We start from the raw sequence: 22614 nt of genomic DNA, 5'->3' as shown, positions 1-22614 counted from the left end.
TCCGTAAAAAATACTAAAAATAATAGAAAATTCAGGCGATTCTGATGGTATAGTTCAAGGAGGTTATAACACCCAGTCCGGCACATGCGCGGACTACATCACAAAGTTCAGAACCTTAGCTATGGAACTGGACTGGAACAACGTGGCCCTCCAAGGCCAGTTTGCCCGCGGCCTCCACTGGGAGGTCAGTCGCCAAATTGCCACCCGCAAGCACCAACCCCGCACTCTCCTCAAGCTGCAAAACGCAGCACTCATCATTGATAATGCTCTCCGTGAAGAGCGCGCTAGTCACCCACCAAGGGACAGTAAATCTAGCAAAACACCCAACGCCGCAAGGGGGACAAGTACCGGCCAAGCCACAACCGGTTCAAAAAAACTCTCCAACAACCCCAACTTTGTGTTGGAAGAAGAACGCAATTGCCGCCGCGCCGCAGGCGCCTGCATCAAGTGCAGCAAAATGGGTCACAAGTTCGCGGAATGCCGCACGGGCTGGAAAGCCACCCTATTGAGGACAAGGGGAAGGCTAAGGAAACCGCCAAAATTGGCAAAGACTCCAAGTACCAATTGGGAAAAGAGTAAGGGTACCTGCTGCCGCGCGCAGGAACCCCAAGGACTCTGGTTTATGTCTGGAATTTTGTAATATATCATCCACCAATAGAATTACCCCACTCTTCACAATTCCAATACAACCAGAGAAAAAAGCGGAAACAATAGAAGTCCTGATAGATTCAGGCGCTACATCATCATTCTTACATCCCTGTACCGCGGAATCACTCCGCCTCCCACTCATCGATCTCCCTTTACCCTGTACCGTTACTATGCTTGATGGGTCAAGCCCCCAGGCAGGAAAAATCTGGAAGAAGGCCGTACTTACCTTCACCTATGATGGCAAAAAGATGACGGAAACCTTCCTTATCTGTAATACCGGCAGTCACGCGGCCATCCTAGGTTTGAAATGGTTAGATGCCCACAACCCGGAAATAGATTGGAACACGCGCACCCTCTCCTTCCCACACACTCCGCCAGAACACGTAGCCATTGCCGAGGAAGAAGAAGCTGACCCAAACCCTCTAGAAGGAGTACCCTCCAAGTACCATCAATACGCTAAGGTATTTGGAGAAGAAGAATTCAACCAGCTCCCTCCCCATAGGCACTACGACATAGGGATTGAACTCACAGAAGAAGGCCCGCTTAACTCGCCTCTCTATAGTATGACCGATGCCAAATCCGCCACACTCAAGGGTTGGCTCAGGGACGAGCTCAAGGCTGGGAAGATCCGCCCCAGCAAATCATCCATCAGCTCCCCGGTCATGTTTGTCCCCAAGAAGGATGGCTCCCGTTGCCTAGTAGTGGACTACCGTCGTCTAAACAACCGGACTAAGAAAAATGTATACCACTGCCCCGTCCTGACAACCTAATGGCCCAACTCCGCGGCGCCAAGGTCTTCACCAAACTAGATCTAAGATGGGGCTACAATAATGTCCGGGTCAAGGAAGGCGATGAATGGAAAACAGCCTTCCGCACTAAGTACGGTCTCTACGAGTCCCTGGTAATGACTTTTGGTTTGACAAACGCCCCTGCCGCCTTTCAGCACTTCATGAACAAATTGTTCAAGGATCTCCTGGATGTATGCGTCATCATTTACCTTGATGACATCCTAATCTACTCTAGGGATGACGCAATACACACCCAGCACGTTCATGAAGTCCTACGGCGCTTAATGGATAACCAATTGTTCTGTAAGGCATCCAAGTGTACATTCCACGTCACCTCAGTAGAGTATCTAGGAATAATTGTATCAGATAAGGGATTCAGCCTGGATAAGCTCAAAATCCAGGCGGTCCAAGAATGGCCTACACCCACTAAGGTCAAAGAAGTACAATTGTTCCTGGGTTTTGCCAATTTCCTACGCCGCTTTGTTGCCAACTTTAGCCATATGGCCAGGCCATTACATAACCTGGTCAAAAAGGACGTACCATGGAAATGGGATACTAGGGAGCAAGAAGCATTCCAGGGGTTAAAGGACGCCATTACCAACGCACCAGTACTATGTCACGCGGATCCGTCCAGACCCTACTTTCTGGAAACAGATGCCTCAGGAGCAGCACTAGGTTCCATACTCAGCCAACGTCAGGAAGACGGCCGTCTCCATCCGCTAGGCTTCCTGTCCAAGTCATTCAAAGGTGCCAAGCAGAACTACAACACCCATGACAAAGAACTCTTAGCTATCATCCGGTCCTTTGAGTATTGGCGTATTTTCTTGGAAGGAACCGCTCACCCTGTCACTGTATTCACCAATCACCGCAACTTGGAATACTGGAAGGAGTCCCAAACATTCAACCGTTGCCATGCTAGATGGCACCTACTGCTAGCAGGGTATAACTTCCAAATTGTTTACCGTCCAGGAAAGCAGTCCGGGAAACCTGATGCCCTATCACGACATGCTGATCACGCCAACATTCCACCCGCCGCCCAGACCATGCTCCCTGACCCTGTATTTGCCAACGTTGCCCTAGTCACGCCAGAGAAGGAGTTACAACGCCAGATCAAGGCATCCTTAGATCAAGACGAATCCCTGGAGGAAATCCTCCAATTCCTACAAAACAAGTCAAAGGCACCTCCCTCCATCAAATGCGCGTTCAAGGATTATGAAATGGAGGCCGGCTTACTTTTCTACCAAGGACAAATTGTAGTTCCTGACGTTGGAACACTGAGAACGGACCTACTCTGTATTTTCCACGATAGTCCCCTGGCGGGTCACCCGGGAAGACAGCGCACACTAGAGTTGGTATCAAGGGATTACTACTGGCCCGGGATCCGTGCTGAAACTTATTGGCATGTGGACTCTTGTGAAACGTGTCAACGGATCAGGAAGCCCAAGTACGCGTCTATTCCTCCTCAACCCCTAGAACTCCCTACTAGACCCTGGCAGCATGTTTCTTACAACATGATTGTGGACTTACCAAAAGACGGAAATCACGATTCAATCCTGGTCATCATTGATAGCTTCACTAAGTACGGGATATTTGTTAAATGCTCCAAAAAACTAAAAGCCCCGGAACTAGCGGAATTATTCCTGGAACACGTGTGGAAACGGCACGGCATGCCCAAGAAAACAGTCTCAGATAGAGGAAGAGTGTTCAATAACAAATTCCTGAAGGCGCTGTACAAACGCCTGGGAATAGACCCCACTTCTCCTCAGCGTATCACCCCCAGAGCAACGGACAGACAGAACGGGTCAATCCATCTATTGAACACTTCCTCAGGGCGTACTCAGGGGTCAATCAACGGGACTGGACCAAATGGCTGCCAATGGCCAAATTTGCCTACAACAACGCGGTCCATAGTAGCACGGGGAAAACACCATTCAAAGCCCTGTACGGATGGGAGCCTACTCTGACACCTTCTAACGTACCCACAGATGTACCGGAAGCCAACGACTTAGCCCAGACCATGGAAAAACAGTGGAGGGAGGTTGAATCTGCCCTCCGGCAATCAAAGACAAGAATGACCGCTGGAGAAGAAGGAAGCCCAACAGAATTTGAATTAGGGGAAGAAGTCTGGTTAGACGCAAAAAACGTTAACCTCAAAACCCTAAGCCCCAAACTAACAGAACAACGTCTGGGGCCATTCAAAATCATCAAGAAGATCTCCAACAGGGCTTACCGACTCGAGCTACCCCCAACCATGCAAATTCACAACGTATTCTACGTGGGGTTATTGTCTAAAGTCAAAAGGGACAAAAAGCGCGCCTTCAAGAACCGCCCCCCACCAGTCACCGTGGACGGGGAGGAAGAATATGAAGTAGAAGGAATCACCAACGCTGAGGAACGAGATGGGAAATGGTTCTTCCAAGTCAAATGGAAGGGCTACGGATCTGAAGAAAACACTTGGGAACCTCAAGAAAATCTAAAAAACGCCGAAAAAATTTTAGAAAAGTACAAAAAAGAGATGAAAAAGAAGGCCCTTGGCGCTGCCAAGGCCCTTAGAGGGGGGGCAGTGTTGTAGACACAGTTGATACCAGGGAATTTATTCCCATTTTCTTGGATTTAAACAGAGGCAAATGGACAACATTTTCAATCACGTGACCCGGCGCTTATATCATACGCTAAGCGCCAAGCCACGTCCCCATCCGCGCTTACCTCAGCACACGTAGCCACCTCCACCTGATGACATCATTATGACACGTCAGTGACACGTATGCATGAGTAAGGCTGACTGCGGAGCGGGGTTCTTATTGGAATAGGTTTTGCATATTCTGTATTTATAATTAGCCACTCTCTGTAATATATAAGGAGGCCAACCAACCATGGTAACACCCAGGTTGATTACCTCTTGTTGCATCCCTCACTTGTACAAGGCCTTAGGCCAGTAACTACTAAGTCACTACCACTTGTACTTGTTGCCTTAAGCGGCTTCCTCACCGTAGATACATAGCTCGCCATCGCCACTAGGGCCTTGGTTGTTGTACTTAGGTAGTTAGTCGTCGTAGGTAGCAACCTCACCGCCTTAAGCGGTTTACTTCAATCTATACGGCCACAAGCGCCGCTACCTGGACGGCCCTTACAGACGTCTAGGACAGCCGCACAGGAGGAACCACGGATCCCGGCCTTCACCCCAACCGGTGAGTTGGCTGGACAATTTGGTGAACTCAAACTTACCTCAGAACACTTCCCACCGCCAGCAGAATCCATCCTGGAGACCTTCACAAACAACAACCCGCACTGGGTTTTTGCCGCCAACCTTCCGGCGACCAGCAATAACCCAACCACTGAGGAGGCATTATTGGGACCGGACGCAGACAAATGGAAGGCAGCAATGGAACAGGAGATTGCAACCTTGGAGAAACAGGGAACGTACGACACCTCAACGCTCCCACCAGGCAGGAAGGCAATGGGATGCCAATGGGTACTCACGATCAAACAAAACAAGGAGGGCCAACCCATCCAATACAAGGCACGACTAGTTGTGCAAGGTTACAGCCAACAGCCGGGTATCGACTATGGCCAAACGTTTGCTCCAGTGGTACGTTTAGATTCTATCCGTACACTCACATCACTTGCCAATCAAAATGATTGGGACATCCAACAGCTCAACGTTACATCGGCGTACTTACATGCCGACGTCGAAGAAGAGCTTTACATGCGTCAAATACCATACTTTGACAACGGATCCAGCAACGTTCTGCGCCTACGCCGATCACTATACGGCCTTAAACAAGCCAGACGCATGTGGAATCGTATGTTTGATTCCAAAATGAAGTCACTTGGCTATTCACCTTGCTTAACAGACGCCTGTGTGTACCACCGGATCATGGACATATCCGGCAAACTCTACGTATCGATTGTCACCGTCCATGTTGATGACTCGATCATAATTACAACCCCCAACAACACCAACTTCGTAGTATCCAAATTACTTTGTGAATTTGAGATGCGCAACCTTGGACCCATCCGTCATTTTTTAGGTATACATTTCAAACGGTATAGACAACAAGGTATGCTTGTACTAAATCAAAAGGCATATATCGACTCAATTGTTGATATTGCAGGCCTTAAAGATGCATACCCAGCCAATACTCCAATGAGTCCGAATGTGCAACTTACACGATATGATGGAATTAAGCCAAAATTTCCATACGGCATATTCGTTGGTAAGCTGCTATACGCTGCACTATGTACACGGCCTGTCGTACACCACTGTAAGGTGGGTACACGCTAGTGGGAGCGGGCGCTTAAGGCCGTACTACTACAAGCAACAAGGTAATCTACCTCTATACTAGGCTATCCTACTACCGCTTAAGGCGGTCTACTTATCTATACTACTGCGAGGGGGCCTTAGGCCTGGGAGGTGTGGTAGGTTAAGTAAGGGGTTGGACTACTGATGACTAATGGGGGCCGGCTACTTAGCTGGCTGGATGTCCTCAATGAATATGAGACAAGGTAAAATCAACTTGGGATCTCCAAGCGATTTTCCTGCTGTTTATATAGACAAAGATACTAACTACATGTGGTCTGTGCATGTGTGAATAGAAGCCTACATGTGAAAAGAGAAGCGTGCTGCGGGCTGCGCAGAAGCGTGGATTTCTCCTAAGCGCCCTTGGCACGGCATCTCGGCGCGGCATCTCGGCATAATAAGCGCCGAGATCACGTGATCGAAAAAGTGAAGATACAGAGTTCGTAAAAAATAGTAAAAATATCAGAAAAATCAGGCGAGTCTAGTGGTATAATTTGGGGGATTGTAACATTGCCCCCCCCTTAAAGGCTCTTGGCGGCGTCACGAGCCTTTCTGAGTCTAGCTTGGTTGAATTGCTTTATCTCTTCTTGGCTGTGTTCCAGTAGTTCTTCTGGTTCCCATGAGTTGTCTTCTGGGCCATATCCTTTCCATTTGATCAGGTAGAACCACTTTCCACGTTGTCTTTTAGAGTCAATAATTTGCTCTACTTCGTATTCTTCCTCTCCTTCTACTGTTTCAGGAGGAGGGCGTTCCGGAAGTGGTTGGCTTGGGGACTCGTGGACTTTGGACAGTAACCCTACATAGAATACGTCATGGATTTTCATGGTTGCAGGGAGTTCCAGGCAATACGCATGGCTGGAGATTTTTTTGGTGATTTTGAAGGGGCCTAGGCGTCTTGGGTCCAGTTTGTTGGAGTTAGAACGTATCTCCACATTTTTTGCGTCTAGCCAAACTTTTTCTCCAATGGAATATTCCGGGGTCACTCCCTTGGTTCCTGCCATTCTTTCCTTTGTCATTCTCAGGGCGGATTCTGCTTCCCTCCATTCTTGTGCCAGAGTATCAGCCACGTTGTCAGCTTCTGGTACATTAGCTGGGACGTTGGAAGGGTTCATGACCGGATTTCTTCCATAAACCAATTCAAACGGGGTTTTCCTGGTGGCGGAGTGTTTAGCGTTGTTGTACGCGTATTCCGCTAACAGCAACCAGGAGGCCCAGTCCAAATGGTCTGCTGCTACGTATGATCTCAGGTAGAACTCAATGAATTGATTCACCCTTTCTGTTTGGCCGTCTGACTCCGGATGGTAGGCCAATGAGAATGAGGGCTTGATCCCAAGGCGTTGGTATAGAGCTCTTAGGAATTTCCCTGTGAACGTTGTCCCGCGGTCTGAGATTGTTCTGACCGGCAGTCCGTGTGACTTCCAAACGTGGGTAATGAATAGGTCCGCTAGTCCCTTGGCCGTGACCTTCTTTGTGGTTGGGATAAAATGACCAAACTTGGAGAAGGAATCAATTACCACCAGAATTGCATCGTGCCCATTAGATTTGGGGAATCCCGTGATGAAATCGTAGGATATTGTGTGAAAAGGAAAGGGGGGAACTTCCAAGGGTTTTAGCGCAATGATAGGTACGCGGGCGCGGCGGTTTGCTTGGCAAGTCGGACAACACTCGACCCATTCTTTGGCTGAGGATTTCATTCCGGGCCACCAATAGGATCTGCTGATAAGTTCAAGCGTCCTTTGCTGTCCTGGGTGTCCTGCCAGCGGGGAGTCATGGTATTCCTTCAATATCCGTTCCTTGAGGGATTCCAAGTCTGGGACAACTAATTTTCCGCGGTACCATAATAGCTCTTCTTCCCAGTCATAGTCTTGATAGGCTTTTTGGATTGAGGGAGGTGCATTGTCTGCATCTTCTGTCAAAAACTGTATGATCGGCTCAAGGGAGGGGTCTGTCCTAGACGTCTGTAAGGACGTCAAGGAGGGAGGCGCTTGCGGCTGGATGTATCTAAGTAGAAAACCGCGTAAGGCGGCGGCAAGCTATCCTACGGCAACGACTAGCTATACTACAATGACCAAGGCTGTAAGGGCGATGACCAGCTATGTAACTACAGCGAGAAAGCCGCTTAAGGCGGTGTGGACTAAGTAGCTAAGTGGGTTACTGGGCTTAAGGCCCTTGTACAGTGATGGGGATGCGACAAGAGGTAATCGACCTGGGTGTTACCATGGTTGGTTGGCCTCCTTATATATTACAGAGAGTGGCTAATTACAATTACAGAATATGCAAAACCTAATCCAATAAGAACCCCGCTCCACAGTTGGCCTTACTCATGCATATGTGTCACTGACGTGTCATAGTGATGTCATCAGGTGGAGGTGGCTACGTGTGCTTAGGTAAGCGCGGGTGGGGACATGGCTTGGCGCTTAGCGTATGATATAAGCGCCGAGATCACGTGATTGAAAATGTCGTCCGTTTAACTTCGTTTAAATTCGAGAAAATGGGAATAAATTCCCTGGTATTGGTTGTGTCTACAACAGGGTCTTCCCTTAATTTTGAGCGTACTTCCGTGACTATTTCCAGTTCTTCTTCTGAAGTGTTGGCAAAGACTTTGGCGGGTAGCATGATTTCCGGTTCCTGGGGTGCATCGATATAGTCCGACCGTCTAGATAAGGCATCTGGTTTTCCCAACTGCTTTCCTGGGCAATAGTGGATCTCAAAATTGAAGTCGCTCAGGAAGATGCGCCATCGCGCGTGTCTGCGGTTAAAGGTTTGTGCCTGCATCCAGTATTCCAGGTTTCAATGATCCGTGAACACCTGGATTGGTTTATCTGTTGCTTCTAGGAAAATCCTCCATTCTTCCAATGCCTTGATGATAGCCAGAAGTTCTTTATCATGGGTGTCATAGTTGGCTTCTGCCCCCAAGAACGATTTTGACATGTAGGCAATTGGATGTAGTCGGTTATCTGAGCCCCGTTGACTAAGAATGGCTCCCATTGCAACCCCTGAGGCGTTGGTCTCAAGATAATAGGGGAGTTCTGGGTTGGAATGGATGAGAACCGGCGACTTGGTAACAAGAACCTTCAACTCCTGGAATGCTGCTTCCTCTAGGTTGCCCCATGACCAGGGGGTTTCCTTTCTGGTAAGGTTGTGCAGAGGGCGTGCTACTGAACTGAAATTGGGGATGAACCGTTGGAGGTAGTTAACAAAGCCCAAAAAAGCCTGGACCTGTTTGACCGTTCTGGGTTGAGGCCATGATGTAACTGCCTCTACCTTCTTTTGATCCATGGAGAAGCCTGATGGGGATATAACAATGCCAAGATAATCGACCGTAGTGACGTGGAAGTGACATTTTGACAGTTTGCAAAAAAGCTGGTTCTTCATGAGTCGAGACAGTACTTCTCTGACATGGGTTGGATGGTCTTCTGGGTTTTCTGAGAAAATGAGAATATCATCCAGGTAAATCACCACTGTGACGTCAATCAGATCCCTGAACAGGTCGTTCATAAAATGTTGAAAGGCAGCCGGGGCGTTGGTAAGGCCGAAGGGCATCACCAGGTATTCAAATAGCCCGTACTTTGTTCTAAACGCTGTCTTCCATTCATCTCCTTCCTTAATTCGGACGTTATTATATCCCCAGCGTAGGTCCAGCTTGGTGAATATCTTGGCATGCCTCAACTTGGCCATGAGGTCGTCTTGCCTGGGAAGTGGGTAGACATTTTTATGGGTGACATCATTCAACTTCCTGTAATCAACCACCAATCTAAGGGAACCATCCGCCTTTTTGACAAACATAACGGGGGCGCCAGCCGAAGAGGTACTAGGACAAATTTTGCCCGTGGCCAGTTCTTCATCAATATGCTGCTTTAGCGCTCTTGATTCTGCGTCAGTCATTCCGTAAATTGGTCCTGGGGAGAGTTTGGCATCAGGAACAAGGTCTATTGCGATATTGTATTCCCTGTGAGGGGGTAGGACCTTAAATTCTTCTTCGCCAAAAACTTTAGCAAACTCATGGTACTGAGGGGGAAGGTCTGCTAAAGGATCTGGGTCCGCTTCTTCCTCAGAGGCAATCTGTGCTTGTTCAGGGAAGGTGATTAGTCCCTGCTGCCAGTCAATAAGGGGAGCTTCTGCCGTTAACCAAGTCATGCCAAGGATTGCCGGGTGTTGCCAATGGGGCAAACAAGAAAGGGTATGGAGTGGGTGTGGCCTTTGGCCAAAACCGTGATGTGGACCTGGTGCCAAATGCAACCAGTCTGGGAAATGGTACCATCTAACATTCTCACAACTTGTGGATTTTTGAGTTGGGTTTTTGGGATTTTGTATTTTTCCACAATCGGGGGAAATGAAGTTTGACGTGGCTCCTGAGTCTATTAGGGTTTTCAAAGGTTCTGCCGGGAAGTTCTGGACATATAGATTGATGAAGAGCAGTGGTTTTTTATTGGAATCCAATCCTAGATTTACAAATTTGAATCTATCTATATTGTCCTTGTTAGTCGGGGGCTTGGCAGCAGTCCTTGACTTCAATCTTTTCCCGAACCCTCTTCTTCTGCCACCTTGACAACCTCCTTGATTGTGGCTTTCCAGCCGTTGGGACACTGTTTGATCCCATGCCCCTTTTGCCCGCATTTAACGCACAGCCCTGCTGCGCGGCAGCAATCTCGTTCCTCTGGTGTGACGTAGTTGGGGTCCTCGGATAAGCAAACCCTAGTGGTGGTGGTGGAAGTGGAGGTGGTCGCAGTGACCGGGGACTTGGCAGGAAGCTTCTTGGGTCGGTTCTCCTTGTTCTCCCGACGGATGTTGTCAATTTTGACCAAGGCAGCAAATATGGCCTCGAGGTCATTGTCAGGGACGTGATCCTTGGTGGATAGGAGTTCCTTGACCTTCCAGTGAAGGCCTTGCGTGAACTGGGCAATGTATGCCTCAGTGTTCCAGTCAAGTTCCGCCATGAGATTGCGGAACTCGGTGACGTACTCAGCTGTGGTTGTGGTCTGAGTCAGCGCGGCGATCTTTCTGGCGGCTGCCCTCTTGGCATCGGGATCCGCAAAGGCTTCCTTAAATTTGGCCGTCAAGGCTGATATGGTGGTGGGAGGATTTCCCTCGCCCTTGATGATTGTCCCAATAATGGGGAGGGCCCAGTCAGCGGCCTTATCTGTCATGTGGTATAAAATCCATACCACCATCTGTTCCTCCTCATCAAACTGATCCCTGTGGAGGGCAACCCAAAGAAGCATCCAATCGAGCCACTGTGTGGCCTTCCTTCCCCTGGTGTCCCCCTTATAAGGGTCCGGTAACTCCATTTTGGGCCGTTTCACTGAAGACCCGGAGTCAAAGGGGGTGAGGGAACTGAGGGAGCGTTTAGGCGTTCCCATAGGCTCCTTTTTGGGGACTCTTCTTGGCTCCTCTTCTTCCTTGGAGTCAAAACCTGTGCCTCTTGAAGGGCGGAAGGGGGCTTTGAGTCCAGGCCTAACCGTTCCTGGAGTGTGCGCTTTGTTGAAATATCTTGTAAATACTAGATTCTTCTAGTATGTTCTATGCGCAGTAATCGAGTCAGTAAGTACGAGTCATTCAGTGCGCAGTCATATGCGCAGCAATTTACCATATGACTCGGTAGGTTTCTTGGGATATATAAAGGCCCGCACACGAGCCCTCTATCCTCACCCCTCTATCTCTACTTCTCTTTTACTGTCTTTACTTTTGTATACGATTTAGTTTAGTTTAGTAATACATTTTATATACATCTATATACATAAGATTTCAAAAGGTTATGAGCCCCGATTGTACGCTCAATAACCAACTGTAGATAGATAGATATATAACACACTTACTCAAGTACATTAAACATGGCCGAAGCTGTAGCAAGCACTTCAGCCCCCGGTGCAGCTAGCGGAACGCACCGGATTGCACCCCTTCGGGGAACTGAGAATTATAATATGTGGCGCATACAGATGGAAGACATATTATCAGATCTTGATCTATATGGCTACGTAAACAAGACGATTATTGCACCTAGCAAGACTGTACTGAAAACCAAAAGAAACCGGAAAGATGACAAGGGCAAACCATTGCCCGACTATGAATATACAGCAACTAACGACGAGTACACGAAATGGGTTAAAGCCGACCGAAAAGCATTATCTAATATAAGATTAAGAGTTGACGGAAGTGTACTAAACCTAATACAAGGATGCACAACGTCCGCCGACGCTTGGAACGCCCTTGCGACGACTTACCAAGTCAAGGGAACGGTCGGACTCATTGACCTACGAAGAAAGTTTTTCAGTCACTGAATGACTGATGGCGAAGACATCGAGGAACACATCCAACGCATGCGCGGATGGTTCCAGCGAATAAACGATATTAGTCCCGGCTCATGCACTGAAGCCGACTGGATCACGACATTGATTGCGAGCTTACCTGACTCATGGGATTCATTCTCCCAATCAGTAAGTTTCCAATTCGATTTACAAGATAACAGCGCGTTATCAAACCAAGTAAATGACATTAGATCGCGCATAACAGCCAAAGCACATAGAAAGAATGCCCAAAACCCAGAAGGGAAAGCATTCTTTAGTACAAACAAAGCGAGCTTCAATAAACCTATACGTACCGGCAGTAAGGGACCAGATAAGTCCAAGTCTAAATGCAACAACTGCGGTAAGATAGGACACTGGGCAGCCAAATGTAGGGGCCCAGGTGGAGGTGCATACAAACCCGGTCAGAACAATGGCAAAGGAACAAATAGAAAGTTCAACGCACCAAACAAAGCCCAAAACGGCAATGCAAGGACGCATATAGCCGTTGAGGACAATAACAGCCGTGCCAACTACGCGTTCTCAACCCTTGAGAATTTGAATATATATGGAAGTAAGCCAACAAACACCTGGATCGCCGATAGTGGAACAACGACTCACATAGCAAACAATAGAAGCCTATTCAGTGAGTATAATCGATCAACAGGATATGTTACAGGCGTGACTGGTAAGGAGCCCATATTGGGCCAAGGTACAGTGGAGCTATTATGCTTAGCCAACCCAGACAAAGATGAATATAGAAGTATCAAACTTACTAATGTAGCATATGTGCCGAGCTCCCCGGCAAACCTTATCAGCTTATCGCTAGTAACCAATAAAGGCTATCGGATATCAATGGATCGGGACCGATTAGTCATATACGGTGCAAACAATGATCCGATCACTTACGGATCAAAACTGAGTGATCGCAAACACGGAAATTTATGGAAAATCAGTGGAACAGCAGTTAGTAAGGAAACAGCAAGAATGAAGAAAACAACCAATGAGTTGGCGCTGATGAAACAAACCGGTCGAACTTGGTTCGAATGGCACAAAACGCTAGGACATATTAGTCCGCAAGCTCTCCAACGCCTGAAAAGCACCAAAGCGATCAAAGGAATGGAAATAAACGAAGACAAGGAAGGACTCAACTTCAAATGCGAAGTATGCATACAAGCAAAGGCACATACACGACCATATCCAAATGAATCGGCAACAAAAATATCCGATATTGGTGAGTTAATAGTTACCGATGTATGGGGACCCGCGCGTACACTCTCAATCAGCCAATACAGATACTATGTATCATTCACAGACGTAGCTACAAGATTTACTTGCTTGGGATTCCTTAGGCACAAAGACGAAACGCTGAATGAATATAAGGCATTCGAAGCAATGTTAAATACACAAAAAGAAAAGAAAATAAAGAAAGTCCGTTTCGATAACGGAGGCGAGTTTGTGAACAAAGAATGGATTGAGTATGCGGCACAGAAAGGGACGATATTAGAAACAACGGCCCCGCATTCATCTCAGCAAAACGGTATAGCTGAGAGATTAAACCGGACACTCACCGATAAGGCGCAAGCAATGATGCTCGAGTCAAACGCGCCGAAATTCCTATGGAACAAGGCAATCGCATACGCCTGTTACCTTAAGAATTGAGTTCCGACACAAGTGCACGGAACGTTTTGGATGACTCCATTCGAGTCATTTTGGGGCAAGAAACCAAATGTTAGTACATTAAGACCGTGGGGAAGTAAATGCTACGTACTAGATCAAACCGGAGATCGATCTAAGTTAGACGCGAAAGCATTCCAAGCGATATTTGTTGGAATATCGGAAGTACAAGGCAAAAGCTGGAGATACTACAAATCAGGACTGAACAGGATATTACACTCGAGGAACATTACCTTTCTGAGAGTAAACACGGTTAGTGAAGAACCCGGAATCGACCAGGATTGGGGAGATACAGTTGCTCCGCCCGAGGGGGAGATGACTCATGCCGACAGCGCTGCGGAACGACCGAAAGAACCTGCTGGAACAGGGGGAGTGCATACAGTCAGCAAGGAAGAAAAGAGTGACTCGAACGAACCTGTAGATATAAAAAGTGAGCCTAAGATTGAACAAAAAGCATCCAACAAACCAACAAAACTCACTCACAATAACGTACTTAAACCTTATACTACTCGTTCTCACTCTGCTATGCGCATTAACCCTAGCGCGACTACGAATGCACTACAACAACTCAACACACTTACGTCCGGAACCGACAACGCAGGAGTCCGAACCCGCAGTTGGAATCCTAACGTTGCTCCCATTGAACTCGACAACGTGCAAGGAGGGATTACCCTCAAGATCCGGCACCCTCCCATGTCCGGTCAGTCAGGTTCTCAGCCAAAGAACGAAACTGCTAACCTTTTAATAGAGTTCTCCGATGTCCCTATCACGCCCAGCGACCCCAATAGCTCCGACGACACTGTACCTAGCGCATACAACTTCTTTGACAGTCCCTCCACCGTACTACCCACCGATACCGGCACCCCGGACCTTACCTACTCGATGGTCACCCCAACAACACCCGAACCAACCATCGACGAACTTTGCGAACAATTCGAACAGCTATACCTCAATGAACCATCGATCCCCAAACAGCCGAACCCCACCTTGGCGTCGTCCGGAGATATGGAACCAACGTGGACGTTCATCAACAATGAACCGCCGACGCCGACGACCAACAGTCCTACCGTTGCGGAGGCGCTATCCGGGCCAAACGCAGAGGAATGGTGGAAGGCGATGGCCAAGGAGGTCAGCACCCTTGAACAAATGGGAACGTACGAACTAACAGACTTACCACCCGAACGCAAGGCGATGGGGAACAAATGGGTCCTCGTACTCAAGCACGACGAGAACAGCACACCCATCCGACACAAGGCAAGACTCGTAGCCCAAGGATTTAGTCAGCAACCCGGCATTGATTTTGACAAGACATTCGCACCCGTCGTACGTCTTGATTCAATCCGTACGCTCGTATCAATCGCTAACCAGTACGATTGGGATATACAACAGCTTGATGTAAACTCGGCTTACCTACACGCCGAAGTCGACAAAGATTTATACATGCAGCAAATCCCTTATTTTAGCGACGGTACGAACAAAGTGTTAAAATTAAAGCGATCAATTTACGGACTGAAACAAGCAGGACGGATGTGGAATAAACTATACGACACAAAGCTGAAAGCGATCAGATACACACCATGCTTTACCGACGCATGTGTATACCACCGAATCAACAACATTAACGGTGAGCTGTGTGTGTCAATCATAGCTACACATGTTGACGATTCAATTGTCATATCATTGCCGAACCACTCTGATATTACAATATCCGAACTCTTGCGCGCATTCAACATGCGCGACCTCGGACCAATACATCACTTCCTTGGAATAGCATTCCAACGCAATTGTAAGAATGGCATCATCACACTCAACCAAGCAGCATATATTAACTCACTAGTTGATTATGCAGACCTTGCAGAAGCTTACCCCGCCAACACTCCTTTTAGCCCGACCGTACAACTCACTCAATACGAAGGAGTCAAACCGAAGTTCAATTATGGTACATACATTGGTAAGCTACTGTATGCCGCCCTATGCACACGACCAGACATAGCTTACGCTGTCGCACACCTCGCACAATTTACTTCGTGCTTTGGTCCGGCGCACGTGACAGCAGTTAAGCGCCTAGTACGCTACCTAAAGGGCACACCAGCTCTTGGGATAACATATCGCCGATCAAACGAAGACTTCGGCGAATTAGGCTATTCTGACGCCAATTGGGGAAGCAACTTACTAGATCGTAAGTCTGTTTCCGGTCATGTGTTTATGCTTGGAGGAGCTGCTATATCTTGGTCAGCTAAGAAGCAAGCAACTGTCGCCCTATTGACAATGGAAGCGGAGTATATGGCGTTATCTCACGCATGTACTCAAGCTATGTGGCTCCGTCAATTTTTTGAGGAATTACAATACGTTGCTGACACACCAACATTAATCGTTTCAGACAACCTTGCTGCGCTCGCTCTGTCCGAAGAATCGCAATTCCATGGATGATCGAAACACATCAACATCCGACACCACTTCATGCGAGATCTCATAGAGAAACGCAAGGTAGCTACACTGTACGTACCAACTAAAGAAAACTTAGCCGACGCTTTTACTAAAGCGTTACCCGCACCACAGTTTAGTTATCTAATGCAAGGAATCATGGGCAAGCCGATGAGCGAAGGATAATTAATTAGCTGAAGATTTTAATTACACGAATAACTGAAATAATGAAACTGGGATCTGTAACGATTGTAAATGAATAAGATTGAATTAATTGAATGTATCGACACTTACTTGATTAAGGGGGAGTGTTGAAATATCTTGTAAATACTAGATTCTTCTAGTATGTTCTATGCGCAGTAATCGAGTCAGTAAGTACGAGTCATTCAGTGCGCAGTCATATGCGCAGCAATTTACCATATGACTTGGTAGGTTTCTTGGGATATATAAAGGCCCGCACACGAGCCCTCTATCCTCACCCCTCTATCTCTACTTCTCTTTTACTGTCTTTACTTTTGTATACGATTTAGTTTAGTTTAGTAATACATTTATATATACATCTATATACATAAGATTTCAACACGCTTCTCCCCCTGTATGAGTGGGGGAGTGATAGGCCCAGTTGATGGGCCAGGCTTGGCTTGTGCTCCGCCCTGATCCTTGTCTCCAACGAGGTTGTTGGTCTCCTTGCATATGGCTTTGAGCTCAGAGAGCTGTTGGCCTTGAGTGTGGATTTGGGCCTGCAAGGACCCAACTTGGCTGGTGAGGGTTTGGATAGCCTCGAGGAGAGAGGCAAGGGTCGGCTCCGGTTCCATTCCGGGCAGGTGTTGCGGAGGGGGTGATGGGCCGCAAGAGGGTGGTTGGGAGCGGGCTGCCACGGAACGTTGACTGGAGCGGCTGGTAGGACGGGAGTAGGGGTGAGGGACGCCAGAGCGTGTGGATGGAATAATGGATACGGCATGGGGAAGATAGGTGCCTGATACAGGACTTATGAGCGGTTTTTACACAGTATGTATACGCTAAACCCTTGCGTCAAATACCTAGCGTTGGACAATCCCTACAACAAATCAACAGATCTGGCGATCGTGATATGAGCGGGTTTTTTGCAAGCAGGTACTTCAGCTGACTAGGGTCGCTAACTGCAGAGTTCCGGCAAAACTCATGGTATGTGGACAATAGGACTTGTTAGCCTTATAGCAATTCGGTACTACGTGGGGGTGGAGGACTTTTGATTATTATGTCCCGCAAGGTAGCCCCAATCACGGTTTTTTCCCTTGTGCTAGTACTAGGAGTCTTCTTGTTTGTTGATCAAGCCTACAAGCAAGTTGATTTTACAATGTTGTACACCACTGTAAGGTGGGTACACGCTAGTGGGAGCGGGCGCTTAAGGCCGTACTACTACAAGCAACAAGGTAATCTACCTCTATACTAGGCTATCCTACTACCGCTTAAGGCGGTCTACTTATCTATACTACTGCGAGGGGGCCTTAGGCCTGGGAGGTGTGGTAGGTTAAGTAAGGGGTTGGACTACTGATGACTAATGGGGGCCGGCTACTTAGCTGGCTGGATGTCCTCCTCAATGAATATGAGACAAGGTAAAATCAACTTGGGATCTCCAAGCGATTTTCCTGCTGTTTATATAGACAAAGATACTAACTACATGTGGTCTGTGCATGTGTGAATAGAAGCCTACATGTGAAAAGAGAAGCGTGCTGCGGGCTGCGCAGAAGCGTGGATTTCTCCTAAGCGCCCTTGGCACGGCATCTCGGCGCGGCATCTCGGCATAATAAGCGCCGAGATCACGTGATCGAAAAAGTGAAGATACAGAGTTCGTAAAAAATAGTAAAAATATCAGAAAAATCAGGCGAGTCTAGTGGTATAATTTGGGGGATTGTAACACGGCCCGATATCGCTTATGCGGTCACTCATTTAGCTCAATACACAACATGCTATGGTCCCGCTCACGTGACGGCGATCAAACGAGTTATACGTTACCTTAAAGGAACATCATTCCTTGGGCTATTGTATAAGCAATTGGAGGCCGAAGTCGGATTCGGAGAAGTCGGCTACTCTGATGCCGATTGGGGAAGTAACTTACTTGACCGTAAGTCTATTTCCGGCAATGTATACTTATTGGGCGGAGCCGCCGTTTCTTGGTCTGCTAAGAAGCAACCAACGGTCGCATTATTGACCATGGAAGCAGAGTACATGGCATTATCACACGCATGTACTCAGGCAATTTGGTTCCGTCAATTCTTCCAGGAACTATATTACCCAGCTGACGCTCCCACACTCATACTTTCAGACAACCTTGCCGCCCTAATGTTATCCGTTGAGTTGCAGTTCCATGGTCGTTTGAAGCACATTGACATTTGCCATCACTTCATGCGCAATACTATCGAGAAGCGTATGATCTCTACGCTGTATGTGCCATTGAACGAGAACCTAGCTGATGCGCTTACTAAAGCCCTACCAGCACCGCAATTTAATTACCTGACGAACGCGATTATGGGCGAACAGGTATTTGAAGGACCCGAAGAGGAAGAAGCGGATTAGTGAAACTGAATGATGAAGAATTAGCTGTATAACTGAAAGACTGAAACCTGAATGAGATTGAATGTGACTGAATGAATGTAATATTTTCTCTTTACATGTATCCTCGCTTGCCTGATTAAGGGGGAGTGTAGAAATATCATGTATATAGTAGTAAATACAAGAAGGATCTGGAATGTACTGGAACATACATGTAATCGAGTCAAGCGACGATACCTAGTCATATACTAGATGACTCGACTATAATGTAAAGGTATAAATACGGGTGCACTCGACCGTATAGTACCTCATCCTCTCTTTCTCTATTCACACTACTGTCTTTACTATCGTTTTGTATTGATATAATTCTATTTACAAACTTATTCTTTCTACAATCTCCACTGAAACCGCCACCACTGGACCCTCAACTATCGCCGTCGCAAGACCCTCCGCTGCACCCTCCGTCTCTGCTACATCTCCCACCCCTCAAAGAATTAAAATCTACAATCTCCTCAGAAAGATAAATAGGGTTTGATGCTGTGATGGATGTGGGGGCCGAGTGTGTGTTAGGGCTCGAATATGAGGAGGCTGGCCTTCCCCTCCTATTAATGGAGTTGTAACCAGCGTTTCTCCTACTAAGATCCACCTTTTGGTCGCAGAAAGTTTCGGCTGAAGAATGAGTGGGATTGTTATCGTGATACCATTGTTTGCTAGAATCAGAGGTACGTTCTATGTCTACAGGAGCGGGAGGTTTAGCCCCAGTACGATCGCATAAATCCTTCTCTTTGAAGAATTTGCTCGAGTTTCAGCCTATGTAGAAACATAAGTAAAAGTATGGATATAAGCGGTATGTGGCCATGGGCGTGTCTGGAGGAAATATGGGTATGACTATGCCCCCTACTCGCCTTTATATATGCCTTGAGCCCCATAAATGTTCTGTGCTCTAGTTGACATTCAAATATTCCGCCCACACACATGTCATACACTGCAAGTATTGGTCACATGTATCATTAACTATATAGCTTAACCGAAGCGCATTCTGTGCAATAGCGCCAAGGACGATATTCCACGGTCGGGCGGTCAATGCTGTAGGCCTTCTTGATCGGCACAGTCTATACATGGTACATCTACCCAATTGATCAGTTGAGAACTGAGAAAATTCAGCCTTATTCAATCAAAAGGTCCGGCAAGCGCCTTCCTACACCTGTGCACTGATCTAAATCTCACTGTCTAACTAATAAACCGTGAAACAGTACCTTCGATTCAGTGCTTTCGTCATCGTACATGGGTCAAAACGGTGACATTTAAAGTCTAATTATTATCAAGACATTCTTGAGCGTAGTTTAATTCATTTCAACTCTCAGGGCTGTGAGATTATGCTATAAACAGACGGCTTTGCTGTACTTTGATGAGTTTGGAGTGCTTGCATCGTGTTTCAGACATGCTTGATGCCATCATTTACATCAGGTTTAGCCTCAAAACGTGATCTCTTGGATCCAGTAGAGGCAGTAAACACATGATTAAAGAAGGAGGCCCGAAACCGAAAGTTGAGAATTGCGCCCTCCTATGGTTGAATATCAGGTTGATTTTACTAAGGCTGATGGTACAATTCGAGCTAGTAGCTACACTGATGGTCTCCCTGCAGGCGTGATTAGCCCCTGGGCCACCCCGTTTATTTCGATAGCCGGAAACGATTGCTCCAAATAACTATCATACATGAAGTAGACTCTGATCATTCTGTACGACTGAATCTGACAAGCCCTCACGTTCTGCTGCTGTGGATAGAACATAATGCATTTGGCAATACAAATTGACTGTGGAAGTTGGCCCTGGGCCTTGAATTGGGTAGAACAGGTCCTTCAGCATCTTATGAAAGTGCCCGAATTCAGCTTCTTTGGATACAGCTTGAGCTAATAAAGTCGACTGACCACCGGTTCAAGAATAACTATTCAAAAAACCCAACAAACAGCGGCTGCATTTATTCAGCATCCCCCGCCTCCGCCCCCACCTCCACCTCCGCCGCCATTTCCACCTCCGCCACATCCACCTCCGCCATTGCCTCCGCTGTTACCACCTCCACCTCCGCTGCAATCACCACCACCAGAGAACCACGCGGAGCTTGGGCCATTATGCGCGTAGCCTTTGCTTCCATGCTTCCTCCCCTTGTGGGGCGCACCCGCATGTTTATCACCGTAGGGTTTGCTCGAATTACAGCCCATTTTATGATGTAGTGTGAGTGAAGTGAGATTTAATGAACCAAAGTTTAGCAAAATAATGCGGTATAAGATTGGGGATGGATTAGACTGATGTTGGAGCAAGCCACATGATCCGGGGTTGATATACTGTACGCAAACGCCAGGATCTAGAGGAGGCGTTGTGGTGCCCCACAATACGTCCAGAGCGCAATGACTCCGTCATCAGCTCCCTCTTTTGGACCATATGATGCCAAGGCAGTGAGACATCCGATTGACGAGCCCTCAGACATTGCTGTGAGGAAAGCCCTTGTGTGCAGCGCAATAGCGGCTGATTAAATGCTACATCTCAGGCGGAGTCCTGGGCTACTCCGTTTATTCCAATAGCCGGAAATTATCGCGCCAAATAACCATCGTGCATGAAGTAGACTCTATTGGCTCAAGCTCACTGTACAAGGTTATAATACTGAAAATCAGTGCGTGTATTTAAGTGAGAATTGAGCTGAAATCAAGATCAATACATACTGATTTTAGGTATCAATTCTTCCATAGTCTGATTCATGCTGAGGGAGACATACTAACATTGTAATTTTCAGGCCATATCCTACTGAAAAAAGGAATCTTTTACTGATGTACTGATTTTCAGGATCTTATCACACCACAGTGGCGCTGTATGCAACAAAGCTGAACTCGGGCACTTTCATAAGATATTGAGGGACTTGCTTTACCCAATTCAAGGCCCAGGGCCAACTTCCACAGTCAATTTGTATCACCAAATACATTATGTTCTATACACAGCAGCAGAACGTGAGGGCTGATTAGATTCAATCGTAAAGAACAATCAAAGTCAACTGACCACCGGTTCAAGAATAACTATTCAAAAGACCCAACAAACAGCGGATTTGCCTATTCAGCATCCCCCGACTCCGCCTCCACCTCCTCCGCCATCTCCTCCACTACATCCTCCTCCGCCATCGCCTCCGCCGCTACCACCCCCACCTCCGCTGTAATCACCACCAGAGTACCACGCGGAGCTTGGGCCATTATGCGTGTAGCCTTTGCCTCGGCGCCTCCTCGCCTTGTGGGGTGCACTCGCATGTTTATCGGTGTAAGGTTTGCTCGAATTACAGCCCATTTTATGATTTAGTGTGAGTGAAGTGAGATTTAATGAACTAAAGTTTAGTAAAGGAATATGGTATAAGATTGGGGATGTATTAGATTGATGTTGGAACAAGCTACACTATTTAGGGTTATATACTGTACGCGAATGCCAAGAGGAGGCGTTGCGGTGCTCAGCGGTAAAGCCAGAGCTGGATGACTCCGTTATCAGCGCCCTCGTTTCGGCCATATGATGGCGAGGCAGTGAGTCACCGGATTGACAAGCTGTCAGACCGTGCTGTGATGAAAACCTTGTGTGCAGCGCAATAGCGGATGATTACGCAATACTATATCTCAGGCGGAGTCGATCAAGTTGGTAAGTATGGCATTCGAACGTGGGGCCTACACAGGCTGCTGAATATGTATGCAGGCTTATGCGGTGCCCCTTGCTTATGTAAGCGTTTTGCGATATGAGTATTCCACTACAAAAGGTTACTGTGTAACAGATTTGGTTTTCTTTGGTTTCAAGTTATACGATAACAATACTATTATTGATAGGATATATGCGCCACGAATTGCGACGAGAGGCCATCTAGTCAAATTTTTTATCATACTCTATCGTCGATCTTATTCATAAATTAGAATCGATGATACGCCCGAAATATATCCCACAC

General features: G+C 47.2%; 8 protein-coding genes across 8 annotated transcripts; 5 read left to right on the top strand and 3 right to left on the bottom strand.

Moving 5' to 3' along the window:
* Nucleotides 1-121: 121 nt before the first annotated feature.
* RhiXN_05418 (Retrotransposable element Tf2 protein) lies at nucleotides 122-5587 on the top strand (the record flags this gene model as incomplete). The annotated part of the gene is made up of 9 exons (XM_043325234.1): nucleotides 122-447; nucleotides 498-575; nucleotides 659-1388; nucleotides 1442-3377; nucleotides 3422-3938; nucleotides 4578-5239; nucleotides 5291-5406; nucleotides 5468-5497; nucleotides 5552-5587. 9 exons carry the CDS (start codon nucleotides 122-124, stop codon nucleotides 5585-5587), a joined length of 4431 nt encoding a protein of 1476 aa, XP_043177653.1.
* A 670-nt stretch (nucleotides 5588-6257) lies between these two features.
* On the bottom strand, nucleotides 6258-9873 carry RhiXN_05417 (Retrotransposable element Tf2 protein; the record flags this gene model as incomplete). The annotated part of the gene is made up of 3 exons (XM_043325233.1): nucleotides 6258-7694; nucleotides 8293-8485; nucleotides 8543-9873. The coding sequence occupies 3 exons, from the start codon at nucleotides 9871-9873 to the stop codon at nucleotides 6258-6260; spliced, it is 2961 nt and encodes a 986-aa protein (XP_043177652.1).
* Nucleotides 9874-10247: 374 nt separating this feature from the next.
* On the bottom strand, nucleotides 10248-11326 carry RhiXN_05416 (Retrotransposon-derived protein PEG10; the record flags this gene model as incomplete). The annotated part of the gene is made up of 2 exons (XM_043325232.1): nucleotides 10248-11246; nucleotides 11324-11326. 2 exons carry the CDS (start codon nucleotides 11324-11326, stop codon nucleotides 10248-10250), a joined length of 1002 nt encoding a protein of 333 aa, XP_043177651.1.
* Nucleotides 11327-11567: 241 nt separating this feature from the next.
* Nucleotides 11568-12014, top strand: RhiXN_05415 (Copia protein; the record flags this gene model as incomplete). The annotated part of the gene is made up of 1 exon (XM_043325231.1): nucleotides 11568-12014. The coding sequence occupies one exon, from the start codon at nucleotides 11568-11570 to the stop codon at nucleotides 12012-12014; it is 447 nt and encodes a 148-aa protein (XP_043177650.1).
* A 1695-nt stretch (nucleotides 12015-13709) lies between these two features.
* On the top strand, nucleotides 13710-16124 carry RhiXN_05414 (Retrovirus-related Pol polyprotein from transposon TNT 1-94; the record flags this gene model as incomplete). Its single annotated transcript, XM_043325230.1, has 1 exon — nucleotides 13710-16124. The coding sequence occupies one exon, from the start codon at nucleotides 13710-13712 to the stop codon at nucleotides 16122-16124; it is 2415 nt and encodes an 804-aa protein (XP_043177649.1).
* Nucleotides 16125-16678: 554 nt separating this feature from the next.
* Nucleotides 16679-17281, bottom strand: RhiXN_05413 (uncharacterized protein; the record flags this gene model as incomplete). Its single annotated transcript, XM_043325229.1, has 3 exons — nucleotides 16679-17105; nucleotides 17159-17175; nucleotides 17246-17281. The coding sequence occupies 3 exons, from the start codon at nucleotides 17279-17281 to the stop codon at nucleotides 16679-16681; spliced, it is 480 nt and encodes a 159-aa protein (XP_043177648.1).
* A 1030-nt stretch (nucleotides 17282-18311) lies between these two features.
* Nucleotides 18312-20789, top strand: RhiXN_05412 (Copia-like polyprotein/retrotransposon; the record flags this gene model as incomplete). The annotated part of the gene is made up of 2 exons (XM_043325228.1): nucleotides 18312-18673; nucleotides 20570-20789. 2 exons carry the CDS (start codon nucleotides 18312-18314, stop codon nucleotides 20787-20789), a joined length of 582 nt encoding a protein of 193 aa, XP_043177647.1.
* Nucleotides 20790-21055: 266 nt separating this feature from the next.
* RhiXN_05411 (uncharacterized protein) lies at nucleotides 21056-21852 on the top strand (the record flags this gene model as incomplete). Its single annotated transcript, XM_043325227.1, has 2 exons — nucleotides 21056-21139; nucleotides 21679-21852. The coding sequence occupies 2 exons, from the start codon at nucleotides 21056-21058 to the stop codon at nucleotides 21850-21852; spliced, it is 258 nt and encodes an 85-aa protein (XP_043177646.1).
* Nucleotides 21853-22614: the final 762 nt, after the last annotated feature.

The sequence above is a fragment of the Rhizoctonia solani genome, chromosome 2, assembly GCF_016906535.1.
Source record: "Rhizoctonia solani chromosome 2, complete sequence".
NCBI lineage: Eukaryota > Fungi > Basidiomycota > Agaricomycetes > Cantharellales > Ceratobasidiaceae > Rhizoctonia > Rhizoctonia solani.
Note: the sequence above shows the minus strand (reverse complement) of the source record. Positions and strands in the feature narration are given on the sequence as shown.